The sequence below is a fragment of the Lutra lutra genome, chromosome 9 (genome assembly GCF_902655055.1).
Source record: "Lutra lutra chromosome 9, mLutLut1.2, whole genome shotgun sequence".
NCBI classification, from domain to species: domain Eukaryota; kingdom Metazoa; phylum Chordata; class Mammalia; order Carnivora; family Mustelidae; genus Lutra; species Lutra lutra.
Genome location: NC_062286.1, coordinates 40,100,403 through 40,120,140, shown reverse-complemented (window position 1 = coordinate 40,120,140; position 19,738 = coordinate 40,100,403). Strand labels below are relative to the sequence as shown.

Below are 19,738 nucleotides of genomic sequence, written 5' to 3'. Positions count from 1 at the left end.
GATATACCAGGGACCTTGTCTCCAGAGAACCCAGCCCTGTCTAGATGCCCTGCTTAGCAGATGCAAGCCCAGGCAAGCAGTTCAGGGAAACTGAGGGAATGAGGGGGTGAGTTTCTGTTGCAGTTGACCTGGAGGTGGCTGGTTTTCATCATAAAGACATCCTGGAAAATCTGAGAAAGAAAGTGACTTTCAGATACACTTTATTTCTTTACCTGTGGCAAACTTCCAAAATGACTTCTGAGTAAAAGAGGGAAAGCAAAGACCCTTTGTCCCTCACAACACTAGGGGCCAGGATTGCTGATATCCACCCCTCTGATTAGGAAACCAAGGCTCTTGGAAGTTAAGCTATTTTCTTTTCTTTCTTTTTTTTTTTTTTTTTAATTTATTTGCGAGAGAGAGTGAGTGGGAGAGACCATGAGAGGGGAGAGGGTCAGAGGGAGAAGCAGGCTTCCCGCTGAGCAGAGAGCCTGATGTGGACTTGATACCAGGACTCCAGGATCATGACCTGAGCAGAAGGCAGATGCTTAAGCACCTGAGCCACCCAGGTGCCCAGAAGTTAAGCTTCTTGTCCAGTATATCATCCATCAAATGTCAGAGCCCGCACTTGACTTCAGACTTCTGATGCCCTAATCCACATCCTCTGTAGTCTGACCTGGGTTTCTGTCCCACATGACCTGGACATCCTTTCCTCATCAGCCACCCCATGCAGGTGTCTGATGATTCTCCTGCTTAGAGGAACCATCCAGCAACAATACAATCCTTCAACTATAAGTACTCCAGATTCCCTTCCTACATGCTCAGCCCTCCGCTGGGTGCTGGGGAATCGGATGAAAGACGATGACCAGCTCTTGTTCTTGAAAAGCTTATAAAGCAACAGAGTTTCAATCACGGGGTACTCAGGTCACAGAACTGGAATGGGAATCATCACCAAAGTCACAGAGGCAGGAGGGCCCTGTGGTGGACCATCTCCCAGTAACCGTGGTCTACACAGTGTTTTCTAGACAAGGAAACTGAGGCGCAAAGAGGTAAAGTCATTTGTCTCAGGCCATACAGTGGTATGTGGCAGCCTGGGTGGCCTGTGATCCCTGATTCCATTTCCTTTTGCCATACCTCCCTTCCATTTCTCTGGTTCTGCAGGGGTCTAGACATGGGGAGGACTCCTGGACCAAATGAGGCAAGTCTCATGAGAAGAAAGGTAAAGGAAGGGTTCCTTTGCCCTGCTACCAGTGCCTGCACCACAGGCCATCCTCCTCCTCCCACTACTTCACACCCAGCTTCTCCAAGACCATCGGGACCCCACCAATAAGTGCTACTTACATATTCTTTAATGTCCTTCGATTTCACAGCCTTGTAGGAATAATATGCAGGGTAAAGGGTGCCAAATATAAGCCTGGAGGGAAAAGGGAGAAAAAAGAGAAATGTGATTTTCTTTCATCCTATTTGATGGAAAATGTCTGTTTTCAATGCCGAAGCAGTTCTCCAAGCAACAGAGATGCTGATTTGTGGCCTGATCTAGGTTTATGAATGCCCTGAAGTTTTCTTCTCGTGGCTGGGCTGTGCTTAGGAACCTCTGTCCCGTTTCAACTTCACACCCATCTTCCTTTAGTCTGTGATTTGGCAACATAAAAGAGTGATTCGGGGTCATGGAAGCCAAAAATGGGGGTGAGAGTGGGGGTGGAAAGCCAAGCTGAGCAGCCCGTGGCCTCTGAAATTAAAGGTCAAACTCTCCTGCTGCTAATCCCCACTGATGCTCTGTAAAGCCCACCCACACCGTCGGCTTCCTTTTCCAAAAAAAAAAAAAACCTTTCCACTTAAAGTTCCTTCAAAATTTCCCTCCCCTCACACTGGATTCCAGCATCCTGCAGCCAGAATCAGCTTTCAAATTCTGAATGCAGTCTTCCCGAGACACACATCCCAAACCTGCGTTGACTGGCTTCTCTCTGCTGTTAAGAAGGAGGAGGAAATAAAATGACAGCTCATGACTGTCTAGGTACCAGCTCTCACTGGCCATGCCCATGGCTGCATGAGATCACTAAATGGTTTGACTCTCAGCCGGCCCCCATAGTTCTCCCAGCCCTCATTCTCTCCACCTGGCCCCATCCCCTCTCAAAGCCTTTGCCTCTGCTGTTCTCACTTTCTGGAATTGTCCCTTTCCCTTTCTTTGCTGGTTAATGCCTGTTCATCCTTCAGATCCCAGCTCCATCATGCCTTCTTCATGGAAGACTTCCCTGACCTCTCCGACTAGGTCAAATCTCCTATGACACAAGGTACACATTATCAAAATGCTGTTGTTCCACTAGCTGTGATGCTCTCTGATTGACAGCCTCTACCGGTTGAACTATCAGTGCCTTCGGAGCACAGAATGAATCTGCTTTGTTCAACAATGTGTTCTCAGTGCCTATCCAATGGAAGGCTCTCAATGGATATATATATTTTTTAAGACTTTATTTATTTATTTGTCAGAAGAGAGAAAGAGCACAAGCAGGGGGAGCAGTAGGCAGAGGCAGAGAGAGAAACAGGCTCCCCGCTGAACAAGGAGCCCAATATGGGACTCCATCCCAGGACCCTGGGATGAAGACCTGAGCTGAAGGCAGCGGCTTAAATGACTGAGCCACCCAGGCACCCCTCAATGGATATTTTTAAGTGAATGAACTGACAAAATGTTAGAGCTGGAGGGATTTAATCCTTTCATATGACAGATGAGGTCACCTCCCAGGTGTAAGCTGTCTCGGAACAGAACCACCTTGGTCCCAGGCCCCACAGGAGCCAACACTCTTGTAACAGCCCCACAGATGGAGCTTCTAGGATCCCTGCAAGGAGGTCCCTGCAAGGAGACACCACACTCCAGAAGCCCAAACCCATGCTTTATTTAAAGGTTATTAAATAACCTTTAAATAATAAGGTCTTTTAATTTTTTAATTAATTAATTAATTAATTAATTAATTTTTAATTAATTAATTTTAATTAATTTTTTAATTTAATAAAGGTTATTAAATAACATGGTTATTTAAAGGTCATATAGAGAACCCTGGCCAGATTCAATGTACCAAGCAGGGGTCGGCTTTCCCATAAGATCTGTGGCCAGGTGACACCTTGACCTTCCATATTTATCAGGTTTCCAGGGAAAAACAGAAGGTGAATGGAACTGAGTCAGTTTCTGATGATGAAAGAGAAAGGGTTTTGTAACCTTGACTCACACGGCCCTTTCACCAAGTGCTGTATAGGTATCACTGCAGTTCTCAGAATGGCCTGGTAAAGGAACCCCTTTTATAGACAGGATACCAACATGTGGAGCCCTTAGTCACTTGCTTGTCTAAGGTTGTGGGACCATAAGGAGAAAAGCAGGGGCTAAGACCCAGCCAGCTTGGCCTCCTCCAAGCCTGGCTTCTCACCACCACTGTCTACTGCTTTGGAGAGCAAGGCCATCCTCTGGGAAGGCCAGAATTATGCCTGGGGAGCAAGAGAAGCCAGCAAAGGGGACAAAAGAGTAGTCTGAAAACAAGGGAGAGGGAGGAAAAGAATGTAAGAAAGAGAGAAGGCAACAGTGTCAAAGGTAGTGGGCGGGCGGAGGGGGAAACACTTCATGGAGGAGCCTGCTGGGTTCAGTCATGAGGCAGCTTAGTGAGGGAGGTCCCTCCAACCACTCCACCCTGCCCCAGCCCCAAGCATTCTCGGATATCAGGGAGTCTTACTTTCCTAGGAGGCCTTTCCTGACCTTGTCACACCCGGCAACCAAGACTAGCTTCCTCTCGCTGTTCCACAGCGTCGTGACTCTGGACGTCGCCCTTTCCTAGCCCTGATCCACACCACTTGCCATGGTTTATTCAGCGTCTGTCTCTCCTATAAGAATATATGCTTCCCAAAGCCAAGGATAGCATCTTTCTCATTCATAACTGCCCCTGGGGGGCCTAGCAAGTGTTCAGGAAGTCCACATTCACTGTGTGACATTTCAGAGTGGTGAAGCAAAAGCCAGAGCCCTCCAGGGGACACCTGTGACCTTGGAACTGAGGTCTGAGCATCCAGGGGACGCCAGACGGCACCAGGCTGATTCAGCAAAGCCTCGGGCACGGTGCCACAGGTTCCGGAGAAATAAACACGCTGCTCCTTGGCACAGATGCCCCGGTTATTAGCACGTCTGCCAGGGTGGTTCTCAGCCCCTGCCCTGAGGCAGCATGTGAGCTGCCGAAAAGAGAGAATTGGGAAATCCATCATGACCCCAGTCTGGCTGGATGATCTGTTCCTCTGCGAGCTCCGGTGAGGAGACAGTAACACCAACGCCATCAGAGCGGTCACATAACTGGAAAGGCCCAAGGGCGCCTAGACAAGAGAGGGCGTGCTCCGTCTGCCGGGCTCCTGACGTGAAGTGGCCGCCCGTGTCCCCCTGTGTGCCACCCCACCCCATATATGACAGCATGGGGACAGCAAGACGGATTTGCTTCTCAGTCTCCAAAGGCTCAATAATGCCTCCTGGTGAGCTTAGCACTTTACTGCTCAGGGAAAGGAGAGTGGGATTCAAATGGCAAGTTCTTCCTAATCCGTTCTGGAGAAAAGAAAGAACAAATGAAGCACATCCAAGCCAAAGGGTTTGGGCACTTAGGTCCGTTCATACCAAGTCCCTTCTCCAGCGGCCCCAGGCACCTTCCTTCCCAGCCTGACGGCCCACCCCTGCCTGAGCCTCCCGATCTCACGGCCAGCAGCTGTCCCCTCTAAGCCGTGCTGCCTTGCTCACAATCTGTGACTTCCTGCCCGCGTCTTAGTGCGTGATCTTTCCACAACTCCACAATGCTTTTCCTGATAAAGTCCCTCTAATCCTTTAAGACCCAGCTCAAAAAAGCCACGTGAATCTCTGGTCACTTGTGCCTCAGAATTTTCTGGGCGCTCTACTACAGACTTTATGTAGGAGTTTTAATAATAAATCGTTAACAATAATGATGGCAATATCACTGAGTGCTCACTAATGCCAGGCACTGCTGTACGGGCTGGACACGTTCTCGCACGTCAGTCCCTCCATGCCCAATTGGGGTAAGAATTCTCACTACTCCATCTCACAGACTGGGACACCGAGGCCAAAGGAGACGGAGGAGGCAGGAACACAGGTGGGATGTGGACCTGACGAGAGGCAGCCTGACAATAGGGCCCTCCTCCTTTCTCCTTCTGGGGTGGCCTGTGCTGGCTGAGTCGTCTCCCTGGCCAGACCATGCAGTCCTGGTCTGACTGGTGGGGTCCCTAGTGCCTGGCACAGCCCCTCCCCAAGTGGGTACCTGCTAAGCGTCTATTGAGTGAATAAAGATCAAAGAATTGCAATCGCTCTCCAAGGAGCTTAACCCACTTGACAGATTCACATACCTCTCCCCACAAGGTCAGGAGGAAAGCACTGACATACTTAAGAGGATCTAGAGTACTTAAGCGCTCAAGGCTGATCCCAGAAGAGGGACGGTGGAAGGCTTGAGTGCCTCCCTCTGGAGAGGAGACCAGGCTCTGGCTAACACACTCCTCCCAGTTATTACTGGACAGAAGCTCACACCGCACCCCCCAGCCTCAGAGCCCTGCACCCACCCTCCCTTCTCACCACTGTCATTTACTACTCGCCTAGAGCCCTCACCCCTTACTGCTTCCATTTACCTGCCTGACACATTTCTCCTGTCTCTGCCCTTCATTCAGCCTCTTGCTCTAAGTTAGGGGTCTTCATCCAGGGGTTGCCTCCCCAACCACTTCCACAGCTGTCATATCTACAAGGGACCAAGAGTCTCATCTTCTAAGGCAAGGGTTCCCAGCCAGGGTGACTTTGTTTCCCCAGACATCTGGGTGATGCCTGGAAACACGCTGGTTCCCACACTGAGAGAGTGCCAGTGGCATGAGGTGGATGGAAGCCAGCGACGCTGCTAATCATCCCACATTGCACAGAACCCCTCCACCTGCCCAACAAAGAACAATCCAGCCCCCAAAGCCAAAAGTGCCAGAGTGGAAAAACCTGGTCTAGCGTGCTATTTCCCAGTCCTTGGCCATGGATTCTTCACCCAGTCATCAAGGACAATCCACTCCCAGGAGTTTTTTTTAAATGCCCAGTGTCCCAGGCAAGACAACAGATGCTCAGATAGGAGGAGACAATCCCAAATGGCAAAGACCACATACCTATCCCATTGGTCAATGTCAGGGAAAACGCAACTCTGCAGCTACTTATCAACTTCTTGGAGCTCTGGCCAAGGGAAGAGAGATATTGTTCACATGAATAGACCATAACTACAATGCCAGTTACATTCACCAAGGAGGAGTGTTTACCACTCCTGGAGCCTGCAGGGCAGCAAGTGCTGGCCTGCAGCTCAAGTACAAGCTATGACACAGGTAGCTGCTAACCTTGGCCAAGACTTCTGCAAACAATGAAACACAGTGTTTTTCACAGGCTTCTCAGGCATCCTAGTATTGGAGTAACATTTCCCAATCCCAAAATATGATGAAAAAAATTTTTTTAAAGATGTATTTATTTTAGAGAGAGAGTGAGATAAAGCACAAGTGGGAGGGGCAGAGGGAGAGGGAAAGTGAATCCCTAGCAGACTCCGCATTTAGCGTGGGGCCCGACACGGGGCTCTAGCTCATGGCCCTGAGATCACAACCTGAGCCGAAACCACGAGTTACATGTCCAACCAACTGCACCACCTGGGAGTTCCCCTGAACTGTGTTGAAAAATTTAAAAATCAATGTTAGGAACATTTTTTCTAAAATTAATTTTTTTAATATAAGAAAAATAACAGGCCTACTGTACAGTTATTTGTATAATGATAAAACAGATTGAATTCAAGGAATGGCACACCACTCAGGGGCTTCTAGAATGCAAAATTTCTCGACCTGGGCAGTAGTCACACAGAGTTCTACTTTGTAATTACAAATGTGCATTAAACTGTACACATATGTTCTATGCACCTTTTGTGTGTGTGAATGTTATATTTTATAATTTTTAAAAGTGATGTCCCATATCCGGACAAAAAAGAATTTGCACGAAAGGTCTTCTAAGTCATGAAGGTATACTATTTCCTTTGAGCATTAAAAGGCTATTAAATTTTACACTGATTACATTTTGTGTTTTCTGTTACTAATTTAAAAAATATAATTTCTAATTGCTGTTCTCTGAAGGTTTTTTCTAAAAGCTTATGAATCAATTTTTATTACTCTCTATGAGAATTAATCCCCAAGATCATTTCTAGTAGTTCATTCTAATAGAAGGATGTTCCTTTCTTTTTGAGCTCCTACTGGCATTCAAATAAATACACTATAATTTTTAATATGAAAAACCTTTAAGACATGACATATATTTGAAATCTCCTATATATTCTTTCCTGATATAGACCCCCTCTCTTCTTCCCCACCAAGATAACCACCAACCTGAACCCGGTGTTTATCATTCTCACCATGTTTTTATTAACTATGTTAACCAGGCATAAATGAAAAAAAGTTATACTTGCTTACACATTATATAAATGGAATCATACTCCTTGTATTCCATTGAAATGTGTTAATTTCACTTTGTGCTTTTGAAATTTGGTTCATGTTGACACAAATCTTTCTAGATCATTTTAAACCACTATATGGTATTTCATCATGTGAATATATCACAATTCGTTTATCCATATATAAATATGTACCTATTCAGGCATATTTAGGTACTTTCCAATTTTTTTTTTTTAGTTTTTTTTGACAGACAGATCACAAGTAGGCAGAGAGGCAGGCAGAGAGAGACAGGAGGAGGAGGCAGGCTCCCCACTGAGCAGAGAGCCCGATATGGGACTCGATCCCAGGACCCTGAGATCATGACCTGAGCCGAAGGCAGAGGCTTTAACCACTGAGCCACCCAGGCGCCCCTCCAATTTTTTTTTTTTTTTTTTTTTTACTATTTCAAACAGGCCTGTAATAAACATTCTACTACATGTTTCCTGTGCACATGTGAAACTTTCTCTAGGGTAGATACATACTGTGAATCGTGGGGTACGACACTGTGTACCATGCACCATACAATGCAAATCTACTTGCCGAGGAAGTTCTTCAAGTTTTGACTTGAATTCCTGCAGTATAGAAGACTTCCAGTGTTCCCCTTCTTGCCAAATGGATAGAGATTTAAAATTTTTGCCAGTCTGAAACATGGGAAATGGTATCTCATGCCTTCTGTTGGCCATTTGGGCTGCTTAACTGACCTATTTCTACCCCCTATTAGCTTGTATTTTTCTTACTGATTTTTAGGACTCCTCTGAAAATTCTGGATATAAATCCTTCCCTCCAGGTGCATTGCAAACATCCTTCTCTAATAAAAAAATCTTTTAACTTGGTTTGTGGCACCTTCTGCTGTATAAATTTTAAATTTTACATGGACAAACATATAAATCTTTGGTTTTATAGCTTGTTTTTGTAACTCGTTAAGGAAATCCTGGTCACATATATTTTCCCATAAATTTGTATAACATTTGCTTCTTCACTATTAGGTTTTAATTCATCTGGATATATCTTTATGTATGTTGCGAGTTCAGGATTCAATTTTATTCTTTTCTGTATGGATCCCAATTGTCCTGGTAACATTTACCTAATCTTTCCCATTGGGTTTCAGTTCTGTCCATCACATGTAAAGTTTCCCAACATGGTCAGGTGTTATTTCAGCTCTCCATTCTGTTCTACTGGTCTACCACCTGACTATGCACTTTTACCACAGTGTCTTAATTCTCAGAGCTTTATAATAAATTCTAATGTTCTTAAAATCATCTGGCCTATTCTCAGATTTTTTTTTCTTTTTTTAAAAATTTTACTTATTTTATTTATTTATTTGACAGAGAGAGACAGTGAGAGAGGGAACACAGCAGGGGAAGTGGGAGAGGGAGAAGCAGGCTTCCCATGGAGCAGGGACCCCAATGTGGGGCTCAATCCCAGGACCCCGCGATCATGACCTGAGCCAAAGGCAGACGCTTAACGACTGAGACACCCAGGCGCCCTCTCAGCTTTTTTTATACAAATTTCATAATAGCTTGCCAAATTCCATGAAAAACTTTGCTCAGATTTTGGTTGGAATTGCAATGTATTTATAGATTTACTCAGGAAGAAGTACCGTCTTTGTTATCAGGTTTTCTCTCTATGAACATCATCTTTTCCATCTATATATGTCATCTTTAATGTCTTTTCATGGTATGTTATAAATTTTTCCATAAAGATCTTGGACATGTTTTGTTTTATTTATTCCTAACGACTTCTGGGATTTTTGGTGGTATTGTGAATTTTTGAATTAGATTTTCTATTGGTTACTAATGGTATACGGGAATGTTTTTGATTTTCCATGTTGAGCTCAGAACTACTAATCTTGCTATAATCAAAAACAGTTGGGAGCCTCCAATGCATTACACTAAGCAAAGGAAGCCAAACTCAGGAGTCAACATACTGTATGATTCCATTTATATGCTATTCTGAAAAAGGAAAATGTAAGGAGACAAAAAAGCAGATCAGTGGTTGCTGGGGCTAAGGGTGGGAGGAGTTGACTACAAAGGAGAGTGAAGGAATTTGGGGGATGGAACTATCCTACACCTTGATTGTCATGTGGTTACACACTGTATGCATTTATTAAAACTTAGAATTCAAACTCATAATTAAAAGAAAAATCATACTAAAGAGTGACTTTTACTAATTATATACCAATAAACATGGCCTTTTTTTAAAAAAAGCATTTAGAGGAATTCACACTCATAAGTGTGAGTGTACGTGTGTGTGTCTCCAAAAACGGCTAAAGTCAACCTAGGCATCAGCCTCCCAGCTCTAAAACAACTTCCTGATGGCAGAGGGTCCATATGTAATGAAACAAGGACTCATATAAACCATAATGCACCTCCAGGCCCTATTACTACTCTAGCCCTGAAAGATGTACCATGGGCCTGGGTTCTAAACACAGCTAAGCAAGCCTGATCTTTACCACGTTGCTGCAGAGCACATCCTCACTCACAGTGGTGATCCAGAAGCTTACCTGGGCACAGTTGCTCAGGTTGGGTGCATAGCTCAAGATTCCCATGGTATAGCAAACCACCTGGGCTTTGGTTGCCATGGGTCCCAACCTTTGTGCCTCTGCTTCTGCTTACTCACTATGACCTTCTAAGAGGATAGAGGAGAAAATACAAAAACAGCAGAACTGGCCCATTATGCAATTTGGCTTCTTGGCAGTTATATTTTTAAGATGTATAAGCTACTGGGGCGCCTGGGTGGTTCAGTGAGTTAAGCCTCTGCCTTCAGCTCAGCTCATGATCTCAGGGTCCTGGGATCGAGCCCTGCATCGGGCTCTCTGCTTGGCAGGGAGTCTGCTTCCCCCTCTCTCTCTGCCTGCCTCTCTACCTACTTGTGATCTCTGTCTGTCGAATAAATAAATAAAATCTTTTAAAAAAAAAAGATGTATAAGCTACCATTTACTTCTGAATGTCCATTATGTGCCAAGATCTGCACAAACTTCATTATAAGCATTATCACTTTTAATTTCTGTCTAAACTTATGAGACAAGTATTGTTTTTCTTGTATTGCAGATGAGGAAACTGGGATTTAGTGAAAACTGAATAACTGAGTTTAACATTAGTCAGGGGAGGAGGCCAGACTCAAACCCAGGTCTATCAGGTTCCACTGTTCATGATTTGCTCCTTTATTGACCTGACCACAATGCATGGCTCAGAGGCTGCAGTGATCCCTGAATGAATGGATGGATAGATGGATGGATGAGGACCAGAGAGAGAGAAAGAGTGAATGCTGCCTGCTTTCTTGCCTAAGAGAACTCAACTCTGGCCCTGTATTATATATTTATTGACACAGGTGACAAATATAACTACAGGGTTCCAAGTACATACACTGTTTATACAAACAAGTCACTCTCTTGTTGATCTGGGCAGAACAGAAACAAGCCACATCTGCCTTGGCAAGGGATTCTGCTGACCTCTCTCTGCAGTCTTTCTTTCCTGTGGTGCTCCACACCCCTACTCCTGTCCAGATTTGGAACAAATGACATACACAAAACTCCTCCTGGGGTTATGCCTCTCACAAACATCTCATTTGCATATTTGCTCATTTGCCGCACACCACAACTCTCTGAGATCACCGGGGTTCCTTTCCCATTGAACATGAAGACAGAGAAACAATGACAAACTGAAGTTTAAAGTGCTTCAAGGTCTGCAGAAGGCCCTCCGCATCCAACAGGACTCGAACCCAGGCCTCCTGCCTCCAAGTCCACAACCATTTCCCAGCCCACACTGCCTCCCTTAGCACAGAGAAGGGGTTTTACAGCTTGTTTAGAGCTGTTTGTAATCAGTGTGATAAAAACCCCAATTTAAATTGCATTACAGAATTACTCCCAAACCCAATTTAGAAAAGCACAAAATGGAACAAACACTCTGCAAATTTTTAATTCATGCTGTTAAGCTTTCAACTCTGCAAGCCAACCCACTCAAATCCTGCTCAAGTATCAGTATGAATATTTTTTTTAAGTCTAAATTGTAGAAATTTCCATTCTTGAAAAATCTAGAGGCTGAGCTTTGGCATCAGATCTAAGATTGACTCCAGCTCCATGACTGACCACCTGCGGGATTGCGGGTGCATTTCTCAATGACTCTGAGCCAGTTTCCCTAAGTTTATAGATCAAAGTACCTACTTCCAACAGCCACCGTGCAGATTCAATGAGGCTGTAGGTAAAGATTTAACGAACCAGAAACACCACAGACAAATGACAAATATTAATTCCCTTCTTTTCTACAGAAATTGTAACTTCAGATGCCAATTCTTTTTTTTTTTTTTAAGGTTTCATTTATTTATTTGACACAGAGAGAGATCACAAGTAGGCAGAGAGGCAGGCAGAGAGATGGGGGGGGGGAAGCAGGCTCCCCGCTGAGCAGAGAGCCAGATGTGGGGCTTGATTCCAGGATCCTGAGACCATGACCTGAGCAGAAGGCAGAGGCTTAACCCACTGAGCCACCCACATGCTCCTCAGATGCCAATTCTTAACCACAAAATATTTTTTGTTCAATATTAAATATTTGTTGAGCACCTAGTACATACCCTGGGGCCTCTGGTAGGGAAGACAGCCAGCACACAGGTAATTATACAAATAACTGATTGATAACAATCACTGTGTTGAGTTATGCTGAGTATGTTTTGAAGAAGACAAATTTCTTCACAATAACTGCCCTGTGGCTGCTCATCTCCCAGCTCTTGCCCTGTGTCTGAGAGCCAGAAACCGGACACTCAGCCAGAGGGTCCCCGGGTAAAGGGTTATGGTTTTCTCTTCCTGAGAACTTCCTCGGAAGCCCCTATAAGGAATGTATTTGGTGAGGGGAAGGGACCGATAGGGTCCAGGAATTAGTGGGAGGGACTCTTTGAGGTGGACTTCTGGGGTTGGCACCTGTGGGGTACCTGTGGGGTTTCCTGGGGACTTCTCTGCTCAGCTCTTGCCCTTCCTGGCTCGCGCACAGCAGGTGCTGGTATCATCCTGCCTAGCCCACTTGGAGGTTTGTACAATGCGCATGGACCTGCCTGGGGAAGGATATCATAGGGCTCTAGGGATAGAGAGGGGAACAAACCTTTAGTGATGCCTGCCAGGCACTGTACCAGGCACTGATCCCCACAGCAATCAGGTGAAGTTGCAACTGCTTTTCCCTTTTTACACAGGAGGGACCCGAGACTGAAGGAGGTCTCATTCATTCATTCAGCAGATTATTCAGTACATTCTATGCCAAATTCTAAGTCCAGCACAAGGTCACAGAGCTGCTTAGTGGCTGAGCTGGATTCAAAGTCCACGCGGTTTCAAACCCCTTGCTCTTTCCCCTCCAATACAGTATCTCGGGAAGGTCAGAGATTTTATTCTCAGGATGACCACAAAGTGATTGGGTTGACAGGTATATCAGAACAAGATAGGCAGTAGGGCAAAGCTGTGTGTATACTAAGAATCAAAGGAAAAGCCTGGGATGATGGGCCCAAGTACCTCCTCCACTAGACTAATAGCTCTCTGAGGGCAAGGATGGGGCCTTCTCCATCTAAGCATCTCCCGTATTAAACACAGAACAGGTGGCACTCACAACAACACACACGAAATTCATACGCACTAGCCTAAGTGAAAGAAGCCAGACTCAAAAGGCAAAAGGCTACACGCTGCGTGATTCCATTTATACGGCACTCGAAAAGATAGAACTGTAAATACAGAAGACAGGTGAGTTGCCAGAGGCGAGGGTGGGAGGAGAAGGTGACTACGGGAGGGCCTGGGGCATATTCTGGGTGCAGGGACAGAACCTTCTATACTTACATTGTGACAATGCCTACATGAGTATACGCATCTGTCAAAGCTCACAGAACTACGCAATAAAAATAGTGAATTTTACTGTATGCAAATAATACTCTAACCAATTTTTAAGTTTATTTATGCAAGCAATCTCTACACCCATTGTGGGTGGGACTCCAATTCACAACCCCGAGATCAAGAGCCCCATGCTCCACTGTTTGGCCAGTCAGGTGTCCCCTCTAATTTTTAAAATGAGGGAAGAAAGAGGGGCAGGGGAAGAATGAATACTAGCAGGAGTATATTTACAGTGAAGTTAATCAGGTTAAAGCTTCAGGGCTCCTCAACTGCGTGGGCCCTGGGAGGGGTCCTAGCAACATGTTCATCAATTTTTTTTAAAGATTTTATTTATTTGTCAGAGAGAGAGCACGCACAAGCAGGGGGAGTGGCAGGCAGAGGGAGAAGCAGGCTCCTTGCTGAGCCGAAAGTCACACCCAAGGGGCTGGATCCCAGGACCCTGGAGATCATGACCTGAGCTGGAGGCAGACGCCTAACTGACTGAGCCACCCAGGCATCCCTGTGTTCATCACATTTTTTATGACTTTTTCTGAAAAACTTCCTGCTCTCCACTGTAAAAGCTTCAGAAGCCATGAAAACTAGACCCACCCCGAAACAAGTGCAAGAAAATATGCAGAGAGGAAGGATGGCAGATTCCCAAGGCATTGGACTCAAGTGGAACCTGACAGAAAAGAAAGAGCTGGTTCTAGTTGACAGAGGTAGAGAAGACAACCCACAGAGAGGAACTGGCATGGACCAAAGTGCACAGGCTTTCCAGGGTTTCCAGAGATGACACGAGCACCAGGAATTTGGTGGTCCTACACTATACGTCCACTACCCCAGACCCATGTGTCATTGTGTGGTCTCCTCAGCCACACCAAGCCATTCTAGGCAAGTAGGAAAGCTGTGACCTAATGTGTGTGAAAATTCTAGATGCTGGTAAGCTGGTGTAACAAGCATTTATCATTCTTCTGGCTCCCTGAATAATAATGACTCCCGCTGCCTTGTGTAGTGACGTTGTAACCTTACATACCTGAAGCTGAAAATGGTTAATGCGCACTTTTCCAGTTCCCCTTGCAGCAGGGATGTGGGCCTGTGGCAGATACATCTGCTCAGGTATGAACCAGATCCTTCTGACTCTGTCATTCAGCTACTCGGAGGCTGTGTTCCTCAAGCTCACGATCCCACGATGCCAAGTACACACAGACTGACAGAAGAGGCCGGCCCCATACATCAAGTTACTGAGTTTTTGATGGTTAAAATAAGCCAAGTTAACAGAGTAGAATGCAGCTAAGATTAAAAATGGTTCTGTGTCTTAAGAAGTATTTGCACACCCATGTTCATAGCAGCATTATTCATAATAGCCTAAGAGATACACACAAAACAAAATGTGATTTTATGTGTGACAAGATGTGTGAGACTAATAAATATAAATATGATGAAATATTATTCAGCCTTAAAACCAGGGGCACCTGGGTAGACCAGTGGGTTAAAGCCTCTGCCTTCAGCTTGGGTCACGATCCCGGGGTCCTGGGATCGAGCCCCACATCGGGCTCTCTGCTCGGCGGGGAGCCTGCTTCCCTTCCTCTCTCTCTCTGCCTGCCTCTCTGCCTACTTGTGATCTCTGTCTGTCAAATAAAAAATAAAATCTTAAAAAAAAAAATAAAGGAAATCCTGATACATGCTACAGCATGGATGAACTTTGCGGACATCAGGCTAAGTGAAATAAGCCAGACACAAAAAAGACATGTTGTATGATTTCATTTCCCTGAGTAGACTCCCTCTGATAAATCTACTACTTACATAGATACTACTCTAGATAGGCCAAATTCAAAGAATCAGAAAGTAAAATTGTAGTTGCCAGGGGTTGGTGGGGGGAGAAGAAATAGGGAGTCATTGTTTAATAGGTATAGAACTTCAATTTTTAATTTTGCAAGATGAAAAATTTCTGGAGTTTGGATGAGCAATAACGCAAATATACTTAACACCACTGAACTGTACACTTAAAAGTGGTTAAGATGGTAAATATTGTTGTTGGTTTTTTTAACACAATTAAAGTAAATGTATGATGTTTATGAACCAAAAAAATCTTGACATGAATATTTGTTAAAATCATCCATATTTGAACATTTAAAAGAACAGAATTTACTTTGTATAAGCCATTAGTTCATTTAATCCACAAATGGTTCAGTCTAACAAATTCTAACAAAAAAATCTAACAAATTTAGAAAAAATGGAATTAAAAAGTGGAATATATAACCTTTCAAGTTACACCTGTTCTGTTTCATGGTACAATGCTATTTATTTAATTTACTGAAATTGTCAAGCCAAAAAAAAGTACCAATTTTAGAAGGCACTGTCATCTCTCAATTCATTAGAGGATATCATGACATAAAATGAGTGAAAATTAGCAAGCAATGCAAATCTGTTTTTTTAAGTGGTCTGCTGGTAGAGAAAGAAAGAAAATGCTGTATATTATGTTCTTTCCAGAAGTTACACCACTAAATAGGTTCCTGCTGTTGATATCTTAAATATTTATTTTTTTATACCTTGATTTGTTCCAGAAAGGATCTGAGGAGTCTCGGTTATAAATAATCATGTGATTCATAAGAAATTATGATTCCTGGCCACTGGGCTTGTCCAAAAAAAATTTTGGGGCAGCTAGTATGGTAACTGCTGTCATCCCACCTACAGGGGAGGGAGGAGCTAGAGGAAGGCAGACCTTGTCTACACCTGACTCCTATACTCACGGAAGAACAAAGATGGTCTGAAACAGGGATGTTTGGCCTGCCCAGAATTCCTGCCTCCCTGATTCAACCCCAACAGCCCGAGAAAAGAAAGCAAGCTAGGAAACAGCCAGGTTTCCTTTGGGGAGAGAAATTTAAGCTTTAAGAGGAGGCTCTCCAGCACATGTCTTAATTATGAGGGAGTTACATTAATTATGAGGGGCAGAGAGGGAACAAACACAGAGGATGGCTGTGAGACACAGGTTTCAGCTGGTGTTCTAAAGCGCCTCCAGACTGGCCAGCTTGCACCCTGCATGGAGAGCACCGGCATTGCCCGTGACACAAGCACGGAGCCTGCTTCCCTGTGACCTCGCCAGCAAATGTGGACCCCTTGTCTGTGCTGACTGCACAGCTCCAGGGGCTCTGACCACCACCAGATGCAACCCAACCCTGGTGAGGACGGTGAGGCCCTGGTCTGGGTAATAACTGTTATTGATGCTTGTAAAAGTAATCCTTGGTACTGTTCTACAAGGTACAATGGAATACCACCTACCTAATAGTTAAGAAGTTGGAATATAAGACATAGTTTGCTTTGTTTAGAAAATAAAGATATGCCTCCTAACCACATAATGAGTACTACTGGGGTTTTGGGTTTTTGTTTTGTTTTGTTTTGTTTTTTTAAGATTTTATTTATTTATTTGACAGACAGAGATCACAAGTAAGTGGAGAGAGAGGAGGAAGCAGGCTTCTGGCTGAGCAGAGAGCCCGATGCGGGTCTCGATCCCAGGACCTGGCAGAGGTTTTAACCCACTGAGCCACCCAGGCTCCCCGGGTTTTTGTTTTTCAAGTAAGATCCATGCCCAACATGGGGTTCGAACCCATGATGCTGAGACCAAGTCACGTGGTCCACCAACTGCGCCAGCCAGGCGCCCCGAGAACTACTCCTAAAGGACTGTGCCATTTGTTTCTGCAGATTTGAAAAGAACAGATAAAACTAGGTCACTGAGAAGGAGAGAAAGATTCCCAGATTGGGAGAATTGGCTTTGAGGCTGGAAATAGAAAAAATTTTGTTTGCTTCAGAATGAAAGCAATATTCGTTCTTTCCATTTGTGGGCCCCCAATCATAGGGCGGGCCTACGAAGGAAAGCTTCATAGTTGGGAGAAACAAGTTAAAGTCACATAGTAACCAGTGCCCTAGTGAATGCTCCCAGTGAGCTGGGCACGGGTTTAGCCACTGTACGAAAACTCTGTGAAGCAGGCATGATTACAATCTCCACTTCACAGACTTTAAATAAGAATCAGAGAAGTTAAACAATTGGGCTGAGGTCACACAGCGAGTTCCGTGGCTGCCCTGAAATTTGAATGTGAGATTTCAAAGCTTGGGTGCTAGAACCAATGAGGTCCCCACTTTTTTGATGCCACAAAATCAATAAAATATTGAAATCACACATTACGTGTATTACATTACTTTTGGGCTTTGCTGAGGAAATCTTTTCATTTGATCATGAGGACTGGTCATTTAAAATGAGATCATCCAAGCAGAGGTCCACATACCAAGGATCCTGCCAGCAGGAACATAATTTGGTTCCTGCTGCAAGCAAACAAGGGTGAAGGACTGTGTCAGGGACAGCCACTTCTCCCCCAGGATGTCCCATGGGAGTAGGTGCCACAAACCTGTTGGACATGGAGGCCCAGTACCCACTCTGGGCTGTACACTGTGCTACAAAGCTCTCACTTGATCTTCCATACTCACAGCCCAGTGGCTTTCCCTGACCATGCAGCTGGTCAGCACCTGTGAAGGGAGGAATGTGGCCTGGCTGTCCATTTGCCTGCACCCTAAGCTGCCCACAAAGCAGGAACCACCTCTGAGGTTCAGGGCCCTCAGCACTGGGAGTTATTTAACTAGCCCTGGGTGGTACTGGGTCAAGCTCTTAGGCCTATAAGACCCAAGAATGCCCTGTAGCCGGAAGACCAAGGACAGCCACTGCCCACAAGGCAGATTCTCCCTGGGGGTTGGTGTGGGGAAAAGAACACTGACATTTCAAAACAGACCTTTTTTTGGAGGTTGTAGGGAGGGGTCCCACTGTCTCAGCAGAATCATCAAAGTATTCTACACCCCAATCTATCGCTTGGTTCTGGGTGTGTGACATCAGGGAAATGCCTCTTCCCAGAAGGTTCTGGGGGATCTCAGAGGACACCAGTCTGGGTGCCTCCCAAATAAAGAGAGAAAACAATTCGGAAGTCATTCCCACTCCCGTTCCCCTGGGAGATCCAAGAAGGCTTTACTGTAAATGATAGAGAAGGCCCGAGCCTCAGTGCTTCTAGGCTATTTGCCTCTCACCCCCGCCCCAGCTGGTCTGTCGAGAAATGCCTGGGCTGAGGCATCCCGGAGAGACCCCTGAGGGGTGTAACTAAGTAACTGGCCGTCTGTGACATCTCAGCATACAGTGGCTCTCCAGCTCCTCTGCCTTGGCAGCCAGTAGAGAAGGCAAGTTTTTTCTTAGGGTGGGCTGGCTGGTTAGTTGATTGGTTTGGGGAGCTGTGGAACTCCAGGAACAGGAGGGGTTTGGAGCATACACTACGGGGTAAAGGGGCCCGGCCTCAGGAGGATCTGTAGTCACTAGGCCTCAGGATGACCCCTCCAGGTCCCTGTGCACTGAAGGGAGGAAGTGGCAAAGGAGAAGGGCTCCCAAGTGCAAGTCAGGAACCCTAGTTCTAGGTTCAGCTCTGCTCCCAGCTGGCAGCATGATCTTGTGGCATCACAACTCCCCACCCCCATCTCCCAGACCTGGGGCTTCTCATTCTTTCATTCAGAAGCACGCTGCCCTACTGCCCGGGTACGCATCATACGAACCTAGTACACTAGGTGTCCAGCACTGTTCTGCTGCTGGCGAGCCAGCAGTGAACAGATGGGGAGAGCATGCTGTGGCCTTCTGGGGCACCCCCTCCCCTGACTCAGGCATTCTTTTGTCCCGTGACTGCAGTCTGACCCAGGTCCAAGTCCCGGTCTCTGCTTAGCCGCTCGGTCTCTGCTTAGCCGCTCGCACAGTCCAGACACAAACTGTCCCCCCACCCTAACTCTGCATCCTGAGATAGTCTGAGCATGTTAGCCACACCCAATGCACGGTGATAAGCCTGAAACCAGAGCGGCTTACAGGGCCATCAGAACAGACCTGAATGGTCACCTCTCACTGTGGCATATTCCCGGAAAACTGCAGCAAGAAGGAGTGTGGTCAAAGGGGGATCTTTTTTTTTCTTGTATCCATTTGTCACCAGCAGATGGGAACCAATGGTCAGCAAGGCAGAGTGCTGACAGAGCTTTCCTTCAGATGGGAGGAAAACAAAGAATGGACGGACTGGGGTGGAAAACAGGAAAACAGAGGTGTGTGTTAGTCTCTGTGGATGTGCAGATGAGCAAGGAAGCGAAGTGCGGGTGACAAGAACGGACACCATTCTTGACGGAGCAAGTGCACCACTCAAAAACCTTCTGTGGCTCCCTGCTGCCCTCTGGAAAACAGCCAGACTGCTCACCTTGCAAGCGAGGGCCTCCACCATCTAGCCACAGCCCACCCCCTGCCCCAGGTCCACGTGCCCTCCATGAGCCCTGCACACACCTCCTGCGCTCCCGCCGCTGGGCTCTGCCGTCCCGCTCCTCCCCGCCTCTGTCTGCCAACATCCCACACATTTCTAACGC

General features: G+C 45.8%; 1 protein-coding gene across 7 annotated transcripts in view; it reads right to left on the bottom strand.

The window, feature by feature from the left end:
• Positions 1-19,738, bottom strand: part of REEP1 (receptor accessory protein 1) — a 106,087-nt gene that overhangs the window by 54,765 nt on the left and 31,584 nt on the right. For all 7 annotated transcript variants that reach the window (XR_007130073.1, XM_047745602.1, XM_047745601.1 and 4 more), the window contains exon 2: positions 1,318-1,390. Coding sequence is in view for 6 of the 7 variants with exons in the window: in XM_047745602.1 (XP_047601558.1) it covers positions 1,318-1,390 (73 nt within the window). In the remaining variant the exon portion in view is untranslated. The remainder of the gene's footprint in view (positions 1-1,317; positions 1,391-19,738) is intronic.